Consider the following 16800-nt stretch of genomic DNA (forward strand, 5'->3'; position numbering starts at 1 on the left):
TCGATGAAAACATTGAATTATAACACAACACTGTAACCATGCCTCATCTCCATTATACATGCTGCCATTAAAATGCCACAGCAGGGTGCTAAAGTACAAGTACCCATTCTTTTTTTTTTTTTTGAAAAGCCTTCACAGATGTTGAGGAGTGCAAAATAGCTAAAAATCTTTGAAAGTTTGTGACCTGTAAATGACAAATTTCTATCAGGACTCTCAGTGATTATGCCTAGGGCTTTCTTTATCAAAAAATTTAGTAGTAATAATAATAAAAATCAGAACAAAGAACAGCAGCCATTGCAGTTATGGGGCTGAGGTCTCACAGTACCTATTCTGAATAGACAATCTAATGCCTACTACCGTACTGAAGCGCGGCAAACAAGCTATAACTATTCATTAAGAAAATGCTGCTTTTCACTCTCAACTGATAATTAGTATAAAATAAAGTATGTTTACTTGTGCTTTAGCACAAGCAGACTATCAACAAATGCCTCACAATCGTTCGAAGATGGAAGCAGGAGATAGCACAGAATGCACAGGAAAACGCCGTAAATGTGCAATGTGTTGCACAATTGCTCGCTGTAGCTTGGCTAATGATTGGCAAAGCTGCAAAATGCCACTGCTGGTCAGTACAGTCTTTGCTCTGTCGTAATGAGATGGAACCCGTACGTTTATGTCGGCAGAGGCTGAAATAAAAATGAGTGGCCTTCTGAGTGACATGGACAAAAATCACCTTAGCAATAACAGTCGCGTGCCACCCCTTACTTTGAAGCTGTCCAAAAAAAGATATAAGTGTTCAAAAGCAACAATTAAAACAAAACTTCAACATCAACAAGACATAAATGTTCTAAAAAAAAACAGCATTTGCAAATAATTATACAGAAAAAGAAAAGAAAAAAACCATACCTAAACTATTGAAGTACAGCCTATCAGCTTTTCTTTTTTTTTTTGCAGTTATACTATGCCCTACTAGAGTTTCTCACCTAGTCTAGAATGCACTCATGATTACTTTTTCCAACTCTTAGGCTAAAGTGACCACAGTCGGTTCAAGAATTAGTTACAAGAGGCACCCAATGTACGGCCATGAAGATAACATCTCAAAGATGTCTGATACCAACGGGATGGCAATTAAGACACCCTCGTGGGCCATTACAAGTACGCTGACCGTTTCGAGGCAAAAAAAAAAAGGCAAATAACCAAGAAAGAACAAAGGTAGCCGTGAACATCAGCTGCAGGTAAGCTTCATGGCACAGTGCAGTGCTTGAGAGGTGCAATGGTTGGCGACCAGTGGAGACATCACCTTCTGCTCCGTGCCTCTACCTGTTGTGGCATCCTGTTAACAAACGGAGAGACAGAAATGGCGTAAGTGTCTTTCAGCACATGAAGTGAGATCATGCTCAAAGAGACTGCAAATGTTCTAGCCCACTGAAGTCAGCAAGGGAGTGGCAGTAAACATTAGCAAAAAACGATTGCTTTCGGTGGAAAAGTGACTGTCTTGGCTTGCTGTTCAAATATGAGGCAGAAACCTAAAGAATAACCAGGAAACTCGAGAAGAGGCTAAGGACCACACAGTGTGCGATGGAACGAAAATGATAGGTGTAACTCCAAAAGATGGGAAGACAGCAGAGTGGATTGGAGAACCAATAGGGGTAGCCGATGTCCTAGTAGGTATTAAGAGAAGGAAATTGACTGCCCAACAAGCAACTAACTCTCTTGAAGGAAATGGAACAGGACCAATGGTCAATTAGGGAGTCGAAATGCATACTAAGAGATGGGAAGCACGGCTGAGCACAACAAAACGTTAGGCGCAGTGACGAAAGTCAGGAATTTTGCAGGCGTAAAATGGAATCAGTTAGTGAAGCACCAGGGTGGGTTGGAGACCATTGGAAGAGGCCTTCGTCCTGCAATGTACATAAGATACAGTGACGATGGTGATGAATTTCGAAATTTAGCAGCAAGTTATTGATCCAAAGCAGTCACTTTTTGACCAGAAGCGATCATTTGCCAGTGTCTGCAACCCTTGCAACTGGAGTGAGCTTCAGCATTTGCGACCAACTCTGTCACTGATTTCAAGTCGCTGATTTGAGTAAGCTCCAAGCCTTTTGCTGGGCTTTTCTGGAATACCTAATATTCTTGCGAGACGAGACACTATACAAAAATTGTCCACAATACCACTAGGGTTGTTCCAAAAAAAATTTAATTCTAAGGCATAACGTGCCAAATCCTCGATACGATGATGAGGCACACCGTAGTGGGATACCCAATGCAGTCAAACCCGCACGGGATATAGAGAACTCACAAAAAAAAATAGTGGAATTAGTTCAATATATCATACAATTCGATATAAAACTTGTTAATTAATCACCATATTTTTAGTGCGGACACCGGTATGTAAGTTGGCTTCATGGCACTGCTTTATGATAATGCAAGGATGGCTACTTCACTGCAGTATGGGGGGATTTTTAAGTGCGATGCACTTTTAGGGGCCCGGCTTGTTGTCCATCCATGCATCTCATGCGGTGTGATCACGCTCACACTAAAGCGCTCAATACAGACGATGACAAGGCTAGCAGCGCTCAAAACAGAGTTAAAATGAACGAACAAGATCCAAAATAATATAATCAACAGAAATAACCAAGAAGTAATCGCAATATTTAACTAAATATAGATTAAAACGTTTCGGAAACCTGCGGAAGACTCCAGGGCCGCCTCGTCAAGCGAGCGAATGCCCCTCCCCCTACGCTTCGCCGACACTGCGTCACTAGATCTGATGGGGGAAACAACCAGACGGAACTCGCTGCAGACAACTCGTATCTCAACTGCCATAACAAGCAGGAAGACGATAAAGCACAGCAAAAATTGGCGTATATGTCGCACACCGAGTTTGAGAATCTCCCTAGCAACCTTCTACTCGTGCTGGGGAAACCCTACGTGATTACCTCAAACACTGATGTCATCGACACTTTGAAATTCACGCATTTATAAGTACTAATAAACGCTTTGAAATGAATGACTCACATGCTCCTTGCACAGTCTGTCAAGTGAGTAATGGGCCCACCTTATATCCTTTCGACGTAGTTGCCTGGAAAGGTGCCGAAGAGGCCTGTGCGCAGAGAGCTGCCCAGGTACCAGCCATCGTCGCACTTCTCCATCACCAGCACTGTGTCACCTTCGCGAAGCTCCAGCTCATCCTCGTGCTGAGGCCGGTAGCTGTACAGCACACGGTACCTGCTCCATACAGAAGATGCACACAGACAGTAAGTTGCAACTCATCTCCACTATGAAATGGCATGCGTGAGTGATTTTTTTCCAAATGGACACATCAGGCCATGGGAATGGGTCACGCTGCCCCGGTGCTTCAAATCAGGCTTTCGAAACTGACCTAGTAACACAGTGTGAAGCAAGAAGAGTATCTTTACAATCGAGACAAGTTGAGGCTTACGATATCGGCTCGCAGCTGTCCACGTGCAAAGCACTTGATGTCATCAAGGGGCTCTCCTTGCGACGACCCTGAAATTGAAGCCAGATGACCTCACTCACTCAGCATATTCAGTTCCAATGCAATGCCTTTTCTACAAGATCAGGGTAGTGTGAGACTGTCTACCCGTGAACATTAAAATTTGTAAATAACTCACAAACCTGAAGGCAGAGATAGCAACATTATTTTTTTCTGTGCAAGTACCATACATACTCTGGAATACACACACATTCAATTAACTACAGTTTACCTTTAGACACAGCACACAAGCAGCACTGCAGTAGGGACAGCAGACACTGAAAAGCTAAACATTGCTTTTAAATCACTGTGATATTTTTTCGGCAATTTTAGCTGTCGACGCTTCTTTATATATTTAAGTGAATTGCTTCAAGCAGCCAAGTATATGCAGTCATGTGCTGGCACAAAAGGGTATCACATATATCACAATTTCTTCCGTATATGAATATATCGCAATCTTGCACTGCCCCACCCTTCAACACCTTTCAAGAAACTTTCCTAAACGTAAACTATTTTCCGTAATACTCGACAACTCATTCATACAAGGACAGAATGAGGCCATATTCATAAACTTCCCTAAGATTTCAGGAAAAGTTGGAAGTTATAGAAACAGCAAAGAACTGTAAAGACTTCAGCCATCACTCAGAGCTCGAATCTCCTTAAAAAAGCACACATGTGCTTGTACTCTGCAATGAAATTTTTCCACTATACACAGGATGTACTGTTTTTGCGCGATTCTAACACGCAATTTTCTTTTGCTGAAGGTAGCCCCCAAATTTGTGTTTGTGTTACAATCGGACTCAAAAGTGAATCGGCAAGTTAAATTTTTTTTTTTTTTCAATTTTCCTAATGTAAAATTACCTGTGCGTTACAATTGGGGGCACGCTAGAATTGTGGAAATACAACTATCACTCAAAACTTGTCATAATTTTTCTGCCAGAATGCTAATGACCCAGAAATTATCGTATGTAACCTCATTACCTTGGTACACCAGTTTTTCTTCATACAATGACAAGTTCAAGTTGTGATGTAGCACTGCTGTGAAAAAAGACTGCTAATGTGCCCATAAACTCCTGACATGCATGTAAAGCACCAGTCAACTATGTGTGTGTTGACTGCAGATGAGGTTAGGTTAGGCAAAGAAAGAGGGGTAATGTGGTGGGCTCTGCCTGCTGGCTTTAACTCATGGCTACTCTTCTAAGTACCCTCAAAATGAGAAACCTTTTTTTCTGCTGCCAAAAAAAAAAAATGGCCCTGAGCAAACTAAAGCACTGAATGCTTCACAGGTGCCATTTCTCTACAAAATGCAACGCACACCAGCTTTGAATTCACAGCACTGATGTCGGACAAATCCGTTTATGTGAAAGATAAGTAACTTCCAAGGGCACACACTGTGAAACATAATTGTGTATCATGATGTTGGCACCGCCAAAGCCAACAATGCCTCAATGCATCAATTGCATTGATTTGAAGCGAGTAACTGTGCATGAATGTCAGTGCAACTGTTCAATTAAGCTGCAATATACATTGTTTTTCTTTTTCACCATACTGTGGGCTTTAGGTCAGTATATACTATAAGCAGGACAAAGGCAACACTGTCACACAAACGTCTTCACACTTGTTTGAATATACTTTCTTTCTGAATATAGGGGACATTCCTGCCCACAGACCCATGCTGTTCAGTCTTTTCTCCTGAATCCCTTAACGCTTTACATCTCATTATTATAGCTCCGCTGTGAATCACAGTGCGTCTAGGCTTACACGACATTGTCAAAACTTTGGTTTTTAGCCCACTCCCGATTTCTGACATGGCCATCACAGCAGCTGCGTTCACTTGATCCCTCAAGTCGCATCCTGCCAACAGCAGTGCCCCTCTTTCTAGTGGTGGCACCTGTGCTAAAAATGTTGCACGTTTCAAGCATTCCTTTCCGGCATTGATAAGCCAGATCTTCTCTTTCCGAGTCACTTGAATTTTTTTTGCATTCCACATATGATCTCACTAGATAAAAGCCCCTGTGAGAGACAGTAACCTGAATCTGCCCATCAAAAACTGCAGTGAAAATTAAACTGAGGGTTCATCATTGGCCAAAACGGTAAAATGAGGAAGAAATAACTTTTAAGTTGTGGCTAATGCTGGCGTTCTGTCTCCTGTATCCTTGCGCATCCGCATCACAATGCCTGTCTGTCTGACATAGTTTCAACCAAATATAACCAAAGTCTGCCCACCTGTGTCATAAGTAATCCATTCATATCCTATTGATAACTACATTAGGAACTGCAGTTCATTCACACTAACATTTTTTAAAGTTAATATCAGGAATGCTCTAACCTTTGTTCAGCATTAATACCTGTCCAGATGTATGAAAGAAAAAGATAGAAACAGGTGCCCACATTCATTTCCTCTTCCTCCACACTAATGCCTAAGGCAATTGGATACTTCCAACCAGGAGCAATAACTTCCTATTTTTTACCACAGGCACACTTCATTTCGCAAAAGCCTTGGTGTTTTGCTTAAAGTAGTCAACCTATTTATCTCTGTAATACTGGAAAACAAGCACTTTTCAATGTAAGACACACATACTTTACTACACACATATCAGAGTAAACTCTGCACAAATACACGTGTCTATGCAAGCATTTTATCAGGCTTGTCGCTAGGAAGCAGGATGAAAGTCAAAGAACTGGGTGAGACAAACATGATGCGAATAGAAGGATTTAGGCCTTTGTTCAAAACAACATACTTTGCCCATATAATCCACTTAACTATAACACACTCCTCAAGCTGCTGTGTGCTGACAGCCTTGCTTCACAGAAAAAAAGAATAACGAGATTTTTCTCATTGGCAGGTGCAGCCTTTGGTTTGCAATCATAAATTCACCCTTCTGACGTAAATTATGCACAGGCATGACGTGTTCCTACATGCAAATCGTAACCATCATGGCAGCAGCTTGTGGCCGATCAAGAAAAGAAATATGTGACAAATGCACATAAGAACTGATTTGCACAATAGGCTTCCTATATTAGAAACAGGTGATCGGATACAGCAAAGTAACACAAGACCTCTGATAGCTGTACTCAAACAGGCCTAATCTGGTGTTAAGTCATTAATCACTTTCCCAGACAACTGCCATTGTAGTACGCTCCAATGATACAAAGTCCGTAGCTCAATTGGTAGAGCATCGGACGCGTTATTCGAAGGTTGCAGGTCCGGTCTTTGCTGGCGGCAAGTTGTCTATTTGTCCGCTTTACTTTCTTCACATTTATTTCATTATTACTCCAAATAATGTTCCCTACCTTTCCTTGGCTTGTCTGTCTGTTGGTTGTAATTAATGTTGTGTCTAACAAAGAAAACAAGCCCTTGAAATTCACCTTCTTTCATTCATTTATAGCAAGGGTCTGGCAGACTTCATGCCTTCAGGTAGTATGCGAGGGATTATTGGTCCGCTGCCAGCTCGTAACAAAATCACGTGCTACGTGATGCAAACGGGCACAAGAGTGTTCCACACTCACCGTCATGGCTGCAAGCAGCGCTGACTAACACTCACAGGTTTAAATGCACACATATATATATATATACCCCATAAAGTGCACAGGGGAATGACCGCCGCCGTAGCTTAATTGGTAGAGCATTGGACACATTATTCGAAGATTGCAGGTTCGGTCCCTGCCGGCGGCAAGTTGTCTTTTCGTCTGCTTTATTTTCTTCACATTTATATTATAATTACCACAAATAAAGTCCCCTATACTTTCCTTGGCTTGATTGTCTGTTGCTTGTAATTAATGTTATGTCTAACAAAAAACCCTTCTTTCGTTCATTTTTAAATCTTAGACATTTATTATTTTCTCTTTTTAAACAATTTTGCTTTCTGCTGCCTTAAATGTGCATGAACACCAAACATTAACGTTGCACTGTTATGTTCCAGCCTAATTGTATTTTTACTGTCTTGAAACGACATCCCTTCAACTATTTCTGTTCTCTCTTTGTCCCCCCCCCCTTCAAGTTATTCTCTACTGCAGTGGCAATGCACGTTCTTCGTATGGCCTACAGTTTGTCAGCTTTCACTTCAATGAAGCCGCCGCGGTGACATAGGTTAAGGTGCTCGGCTGCTGACCCTAAAGGCATGGCTTTTATCCCGCCTGCAGTGTCCGCATTTAGATAGAGGCAAATGCTAGGTGCCCGTGTACTGTGCTATACCTTTGCCCGTTAAGACACTACAGGTTGTCGAATTTAATTGTCCGCAGCCCGCCACTACAACATCTCTCATAGCCTGATTACCTTTGGGATGTTAAACCCCATAAACCAATTAATACACTTTTCCTGCAATTATTACTCACATGTACCTTGACTGTAAATCAGTGGTGTAGCCAGGAGGTGTGTTCAGTATTTCCACAGCCCCCTCCCCATATTTTTCATTTTGTGTATGTGTATGTATGTATGCATGTATATATATATATATATATATATATATATATATATATATATATATATATATATATATATATATTATATATATATATAGATGCACACATACATACACACACAGGCATGAGATCCAGCATAACATAATGGGGAACCTCCCTCCTTTTTCTCCCCCCCCCCTCTCTGAATTAAACTTCTGGCCTCGCCCCTGCTGTCAATATAGACTGGTGTTATCATCAGCTTTCCCAAACTTGGTGCTTTGGAATTAGCTGAAAGCCATCATCAAAAAACCAATACATGAAAGTGATAAGTGGTACATTATAGAGCACGATAGTGTATCTAAAAAAATATGCATAAATCACATGTTTAATTGAAAGGCTTGCATGGTTACTTACTGCACTTACAAGAATTCCAGACCAATATTTTTTTCATGAAATGAGCCATTTCCTATCTTTCATGACTTGCTCATTAAATAATATAGTTGAAAACACCAGCGAAAGAAAGACGCAAACACGAAAGAAGGTAGACACAACACCATGCTGGACCAGCAACTCAAACATAATTGAAAACCACACTTGCCTAAAACAACCAAAACAGCTAACACATGCACCATGCTTTCAGCAAAGTTAAAAAAAAAAGAGGATGAAAAACCAAATTTGCCCCAACTCACTGTTTGTGTCTTTTTTCACTGGTTTTTTTAAGTTCAGTATGAATCAACTGGCCCGGTAAGCAGCAATTCTACAGTACATTTGCTAATGAACTTGCGATTAGTTTTGCATTCCACCTGATCACGCGGAGCCCAAAAGCACTTCGGTCATTTGTTTGTCCGAATTCCCGCTGTGCACAGGGCACAAAACATGTCGATATTGCAGACGCGTAGCATGTGTAACCTCTTCTGTTGCATACTACTAAATCAGGGCTATTTGTTTGTCCATACAACACAGCAACGCGTTTGATCCGGCACGTCGATACGGTAGCACTGGCCGCACCGACGCAACATGCTGGAACCTGACGCGACTACAGCGCCACTCGCCACCTCCACTTGCGGCGGAGCCAAGCAACAGAGCTGAGTTTTCAAAATGAAGTGGTTCTAGAAACGTTGGTACCTAGTATAAAAATAACAAATTGCTTATTGACCCTCAAAAAACAAAGTTTATGGTTTATGGCTCACACAATAAACTTCAATCTAACCTTCATCCAGTATACATGGCAACCCATGCAACATTACCATTTAAGGAATGTTTATATTCAGCCATTCAATTAGACCCATTTTTAAAATTTAATATACATGTACACTTCTAAAAAAGGAACACAGCTTATGGCATAAGGGTGCTTATAAAGGCCAAGCACTACTTTCAAAAACACACTCTCTTAACACTTTATTATGCTTCTATGTTTAGTCATCTAAATTACTGTATCAGTTCTTGGGGTCTTTAATATCGCCGTCATATACTAGCCCCCTTGCAGCTTATCCAAAGTAATTCTGTCTGTGTCATCAAATTTGCTTCTTAAAACGCTCATATTACTCCCATTTTCACCGAATTAAATCTGCTCACTATAGGTAGGCTCATCTTGTACAACCAAAGCATTGTTATTTATCAGCTACTTAAAAACCCACAACTGCTTTTTATTATTGGTAGGAATAGTCTTGCTAATCCTAACACTACTATACTCCAACTCAACACTACCGTTCAGCCCTACTACAGCTGCGGGGTGTAAGCAAGCATATGTTTGCACAGCAAAACATAGTTCCAGATATAATTAATATATTACAATTGGGAGGGTTGAGACATTTGCGCTTGTTTTGCATAAGTTACGTCATATCGATACGCCCTATGTGGCTTTTTTTTCCTAAAAGAGCCAAATCCAGAAACCAAAACTGGGCTAAATTTCACGGGAGCGTAAAGTGCGCCGAAGTATCTTTCCCTTTTAAAACAATTATAATCAAAATGGGGCAATTTCTCATTGCAACATGAACTTAAAAAGGCAGTTTTGAATAAAAAACGAGCCAAATCCTGCATCTGTTTGAATCAAACTGAGCCAGATCCATTAAACCAGCGCTGCGTGAACAATCGTGACCAAGACAACCAACATGGCCGCATCCAATCTGTTTCATTTGTGTCCTAGTTGCTTTCCTATCGTGCTTTTATTCCACAATTAGTTTTTCTTGGGCGAGTTGTTACTTACTGAAGGACATAATATTGTAGGGCAAGATTTGAATATAAATAGTAAAAGGCCGACTTTCCTAATCCTTTCTATCTCTTAGTGTTTCTTCTCGAGTTTAGCGCTACAGTATCATGTCCTGCTTTCGCTCCAAGACGGTATATTTGAAAAAGAAGACAACTGAAATGAAGATATTGGGCACCGATCTATTCCTTGAAGAAGAAGAAGTGATCCGAAACGGCGCAGCATAAAACGAGCTAAGAAGAAGAAAAGAGGAAGAGCAGAAGCATTTTTGAGGGCATTCAATAGATGCCAAGAATGAGGAAACGCTGCAGAAAGTCCAGAATGGTGCGCCTTTTGCTCGCAAAGACCTACTCGCTCTCCAAGTCTAGTCATCACCATTATGGCCATGCAATAAACAACAGCACCGATGAAAGCACAAGGATGCTGTTATATTTGTCGCAAAATATTGCTATATCGTTCATTCGCTGTGATTTAGACCTCTTTTACGAGCTAATTCAAGCCCAAATGAAATGTTTCAGTCTATAAGAGCCAAATCGAAGTTTTACTCCTGAACACCGACAATGATGGGTTGTATAGATTTTAGCTGCAATATAGATTTACACTGGCAAAAAATTGTTGGAGCCAGCGCGCCCATATTGTCAGTAGCAAGAAACTGCACTTTCCTCCGTTTCAGCTAAAGTAGACTTGGCTCTTTTGGAAAAAAGAAATCCACGTTTATTTTTCTTCGCATTTATGTTGCATGCCTTTATTTATTGTATTGGTAACCACTGGTAACTGTGGTTACAAATCGATACGGCAGCGCCCGTGCAGATACATCCGTCCGCTTTCATCCGAACTTGCACTTGCTACTCGCCCACTGCGCTGACAGCAACAAATAAATGGTGCAATGAGCCATCTTTTTATGCCATCTCATGCTCAGGACAAAGCATCAGGTATGTTTTGTCGTTAGTAACGTGATCAGCTGCTTATTTGGCCATGCTTGCTAAGCCTAACGTTCCAAGGATTTGGTAGTGGTTCTTGGAAATACTAGTGCAATACAGTGCAATGTGTTGTGCTTAAACATTGTATGATTTACACAACCATTTTATTTAGTCTTCGAATTGTATTTGCCATATTTTTAACTTAATATTTTTACGCAACTAATAACAAGAGGTCCCACTGCAGTTCCCAACAATGGGGCCTCTTTATGTATGACTTCTCCTGTATACACAAGTGTTATTTGGAAATAATAAAATTGAACTTCAAACTAGTCAATGCATGAAGAAGTTGTATGTGATAATGGCACAGCGTGTATGACATGAATGGTGCCTTTCCCTTGCAGAAATTGCTAATATGTGGAGAAGACTATGTCAGTGATGACAGAATATCACCCACTGAGGTACCAGATTCATACACTATTTCAACTGGCATGTCCATTTTAGCAAATTGCTTTTTAAAAAGGAATTGCTGTTACAACTGAGTAATTATGGAATACTACAATAAATAAATTTGGCACAGTAACATCTCATTAATTTGGGCTTCATGAGACAGGAAAAAATGTCCGAATCAACCAAATGTCTCTTAGTGTGATAAATGGAAGATAAATTTAAATGCAGCAAAGTGTTATCGTATGCTTTTCACCAAAAACAAAAACAACAGTACAAAGTACTTAATTTTTGAATGCGGAACAAGTTTATGCGACAGATAAAGTGAAGTACACAAGAGTATCTTGTGACAATTACTGATACGGTGGAATGGACAGTGCATGTGGATATTAGAACAGGCAAGGCCATGCAGATGCTGTAATTTTTTTCAATGGCATTTCAAGTACGTTCCCCAGTCATTAAAAGACATTACAATTCACTAATATTAAGCCAATACTTGAGCATGCATCTGTAGCACGGGATCCTTACACTCGTCTACTTACAGATAAATAGAAAGGGTGCAGAAGCCCTCTGCGAGATTTATCACGGGCAATGATAATTTTTGTGTCAGAAACAGTGACATCGTGATCTGGAAGCAGCTACCATTAGGTTGAAAGATCCTTGGCCTAAAATTTTTATTCCAGATTTACCACAGTTATGCAGCCATTCACGAATATTTATCTGAAATCACCACATTACGTTTGAATCTGGAGGGATCATAGTAAAAAGAAATATGTACATACCAATGTCTTATTAATGCACTTAGATACTCCTTTTTTCCTCGCACGATTGGCGAATGAAATGCTCTAGAAAAAGAAAATTTGGTTGACACAACTGACCTTCTATATTTACAATTGGAAGTAGATTCTGAAAAATGAGAATTTCTGCTTAATTTATTTTTTCGTATGTTCATTAGCTCTTCTTTTCTATCTGTTATGTATTGACTGAAATTGTTCCCATTCGTCCTTTGCTTTTCAGCTTTGCAGCAATTTATTAACTTTACACTGGCTATTTTGTATTTATCAGTGTGTTTGTTTGTCATCTTGAATGTAACCTTCCTACACAATGCCTCGTTGGCACTGCAAGAAAGCGAAATAAATCCAAATAAATGAAAATTATTACTGCATCAATATACTTTTATTTACCAAATGAAAATGCAAATCTTGTTCTCATTCTGCCATAAAAGCAGTGTGCAAACTTCAATTCTCATCATCTGACGACTTCCTTCCCAATGTGGCCACTGCATGACCTGTGTCTTGACCTGTGTCTTAACCTGTGTCTTAAGATGTGCTTTTCAACCCTTCCTGACTACTACTACCACCACAATTTACATATTACGATAATTTTTTTGCCAATGAGTTGGCTGGCAACAGTCCGTCTATCGTGATGTAGCCAGCAAGTTTGGTGCCAGCATGCACACCAGGGCAGAATAGCTCTTACGCCTCAACAATTTCTGCCATATTTGTGACACTGAGCACAGATTGGCACTGAGTCAAAATGACACCACTGAGAGCCACACGAGCTACAGATGAAATGATGGTTGATAGCGAAACGATCATAGATAGTGTCCACGCATTTTTGAAGACATGCACACGATCTGCGTGCACCAAGTGAAAACAAAACTACTGTTTGCTGTGACTGCTGAAGATGAAACCTAACTCGCTAGCAATGTGATTGTGGATAGTGACCTTGCTGCTGAGAAGGCAAACAGTCATATCACTATGGGCAAAAACAAAAGTTTATTGCAGTCTCTGTGGATGAAACCGTTGTGGCTATCTGCACAGTCAAGGATGACTACTACACAGTTCTGAAGGCGTGCTACAAAGGCAGTGGTAAACAGTAATAGCCATGAAGCATTCTGGCCAGGGATGCCATAGGGCAGGTTTTAAAGAGCCTGTAAACAGGCCCTGACATTCTTTCACACCTCCGAAACAAGCTCGCTCATTCATGCAAATGGAGCGGCAACCACAATTTGCAAATATCACAGTGCTGCGCAACGCGCAGATGCTCTATTTCAAAAAAACAATTCCCGGGCCCCTGCTGTGGCTGACCAGTCCTCTTTGCCCGCTAAATGACGTAATGTTTCCATGGGCAACGCGCTGACCTCGTCGATTGGTTCTCTGCACTACGAAACTGCGCCTTAGCTGTGCAGTGATGCTGTTTCGGTTGCACAGTTGTCGCACGTGTCGCATATTTATTTACCCCATCAGTCCCTCGCACCATGATTTCTCACCGTGCCTTCTGCCAGCAACTGACACAAGCGACACGTGGAGGAAGCTTTGCTCAGTCGTTAGCTGTGCGCTGATGACGTAATCACTGACGTAGTGTTACGTTACCAATGTGGGTGTAGTCACAAAGATGGGCTAAGCCTACACTCTGCGCGGTGGAAAGGAGTGGGGAGGCCTCATGAGAAACCGAAACCAGCCGAAATGGTTGTTTCAACCCCTGTAACTTCATTGCTACACCACTTATTGACAAAAATCTTGCAGCAGCATGTTGACATCGTAGAAGTGTGTAGCTACCATTTCTTCATTTGCACAGGCCTTGAATCAACACAAAAAAAAAAAAAATAGAATAAAGACCACATTTCCCCCCCTTTTGCTTGGTTTTGAAGCCACAGGTACATTGAAAATCAATAAATGATTAAACGTGCAAAGTGCGTGCACACAGCTTATCTAGAAGAGACAGAGTTTTTGCCAGAGTAATTTTGGTGCACTCTAGCCAACAACTAAATAGGAAATTTAAACAGTGAAGCAGTAGACTGAACTTGATTTGTAGAATTGCATAAGACCAGTACAACTTCATTTTGTTGCACATCTCCGTTTTGTCAAGTTCAGACAATGGGGGGTTTTGTAAAAACTTAGGGCGGGGGGTGGGGGGACGAGCGTTTACTGTGCATAAAGAATTAAGGAAGCTTTACACAAGTGGTGCCAAGCCTGAAGAAACGCAGAGCTGGGCGGCCTTCCTTGCCTCTCTTTATTCTTCTCTTTTTTTTCTATCTCTTTTTGTGTCTATTTCCATTCCTTTCTTTCTCTGTTTGTTTCTCTTTCTCACTCTTTCTAATTCTTTCTTTCTCGATCTGTTTCTTCCTCTTTTTCTTACTGCCCTTTCTTTCTCTCTCTATTTCTCACTTCCTCTTCTTTTTCTACCTCTTTCTCTCTCTACTTCTTTCTTTCTCTTTGTGTATTGCTTTGTTTCTTCTATCTATTTGTTTTCTATCTTTTTCTTTCTCTTGCCCATCAGACTGCATCCCACACCGGACAAATCGGCGCACGTGCTCTGGGAGCGAAGCAGAAGATGAAGAAGAGGACGAAAAGATTGCGTATGATCATTTTTGTTCGCGACTAACAGGGTTTCTCCGAGCTTAAACAGCTCCGCTGTTAAAACACTCGAATAAATGAATGCGTGCAGATGTGCATGGTAGAGGACCTCACCTGTGGGCTGTAGCTGGCTGGACTCCTCTGGGGCCGGGCATCACTCACAATGGGGCCGCTAGTGGCAATGGGATAAGAGCAAGCAGGAAACACTGCATAAGCCTTCATTTGTACTGGTATATTTAAAAATGTTGATACAGTAAAGGACCAGTAAAGGAGTTCTGAGCCTTTGCATAGCTGCTCAGAATCAATAGAAATGTGGTAGCTAATGAAAAAATGCAGTGCAGAATGCTTAAACACTCGTTAAGTTCTGTCAAATTTTTAATGATCAATCTTTACGTACAATTGGCAGTTCCAGTTTCGAGGACCTACGCTCTCAGAGTGGCACAGCAAACTGAAACTAGTGTATATCTACATCTGCATTAAAACAGAAAGACCATGCATCTCTCATGGTTACCGTTGAACAGCACCCATTCAGACACATCTCCAACTTGGAAGAAAGAGGAACCATGCATTTGCCTCTGTTTTCAAGCACGCTTGGCCATTTTCGGACACCTTATGGCAATTGCTTTAGAAGCACTTTTCTTAACTTTTCTTTCTTTGTCAATGCTGTAATAAAGCCTCAAGAACTTCGTAAAGTAGTGACACGCTTTGAAGAATGCTGCCTGGGTGACAATTTCTTTCCTGGGTAGACAACACTGTGCCGCTCGTAGCCTAATGGCATTGGGTGGAACAGTGCGTCGGTTACATTTGCTTGCAGTCATGCTCAGCCTCCATTTCTGCCTTTTTTTCTTCAGATGCATTGACAAATTGGCGAGGAGCACATTTAGGCACAAGTGTCCCTCTGTGTGAATTTTGCTGGCCGTTTGCGAGTGCTCTGAATATGTTTTGTGACGAGAGTGACGTCGCTCTGTGGCACAAATGAGCTGCTGTGCCCTTGCATACCGAAATATAGAAGGCATAGTGCTCTTCACAATACGATCCAATAAGTGCAACATGAAAGAGGCAAATCTATTGAACTGGAAGGGTCACACCTTTGACAGAAGTATGTAAATCCAGTATGTGTTAAGGCTTGTGCAATTTGATGTGCACCATAACTTAAGAGGCACATTACAGTTTATTAAGTATGTTATTTCTTGCATGTTCTAATATATCTCCTGCATGACTTGTATAGTTGGTTTTTACCAACAATACACATAGATAGAACAAGTTTATTCACCAAGCATGCACTATCGCGATGGAAAGAAACACGAACAGTGGAAAGCGTGTCTTTCGGCCCAGTCGAACTCCGACAAGCCTTGACTGTCGCAAGACGAATCTGTGCTTTCAGCTGGCGTCACCATAGCGCTAGAATCTTGCTCTGGCTGGCACTACCACACCGCGTGTGTGTTCTGAGTGCCAAGCATGACTGGCAGATGATAAGCACATGCTTATCATCTCAGAGGGGCCAGATGCATTGTCATTGTATAAAAAAAAAAGCACTATAGTAAAGAATGGTGCTCATTCTTTATTATAGTGCTGGCATCCAGTTTTTTTCATTTGCCTAGTGCACATATTTATCCAAATTCCTTCCTTCACCCCCCCACCCCCCCGCGATTTGTTTTTCTGCTTGCTGCGCCTTGAGTGGAGTAGTACCTGGCGTACTACTGCACACATCATTTCCAGTGAGCAAGAAACAAAAAGTTGATGCAACACCACTGCAGCTCAAACATATTTAGAAAATGAACTGCTCAAAACACCACAGAAGAAGTCTCCGCACTACACTGGGTAATCTCGTTGATACCGCGCTGAACGCCAGCTATACCCCCCACCCCACCGATCCCTAAAAAAAAAAAAAATTTCACCAAATATTATGGTGCCGCCTTCAGACCCGCACCCTTCCCTCCCCCTATTTCTTTTCCCGCATTTACCCGGGAGCGTACG

At 41.3% G+C, this 16800-nt stretch overlaps 1 protein-coding gene across 2 annotated transcripts in view; it reads right to left on the reverse strand.

Moving 5' to 3' along the window:
- Positions 1 to 226: 226 nt before the first annotated feature.
- The window catches only part of LOC119392405 (sorbin and SH3 domain-containing protein 2-like), a 231434-nt gene continuing 214860 nt past the window's right edge, over positions 227 to 16800 (reverse strand). Inside the window, exons 26-30 of one of the 2 annotated variants that reach the window (XM_049414573.1) lie at positions 14938 to 14995; positions 12247 to 12309; positions 3440 to 3507; positions 3056 to 3225; positions 227 to 1330 (exon numbers count right to left, since the gene is read on the reverse strand). In XM_049414573.1, the coding sequence (XP_049270530.1) occupies positions 3057 to 3225; positions 3440 to 3507; positions 12247 to 12309; positions 14938 to 14995 (358 nt within the window). In that variant the 3' untranslated portion in view covers positions 227 to 1330; position 3056. The remainder of the gene's footprint in view (positions 1331 to 3055; positions 3226 to 3439; positions 3508 to 12246; positions 12310 to 14937; positions 14996 to 16800) is intronic. The other variant, XM_049414575.1, reaches the window with a different exon arrangement.

This window comes from Rhipicephalus sanguineus, chromosome 1 (assembly GCF_013339695.2).
Source record: "Rhipicephalus sanguineus isolate Rsan-2018 chromosome 1, BIME_Rsan_1.4, whole genome shotgun sequence".
Classification (NCBI taxonomy): domain Eukaryota; kingdom Metazoa; phylum Arthropoda; class Arachnida; order Ixodida; family Ixodidae; genus Rhipicephalus; species Rhipicephalus sanguineus.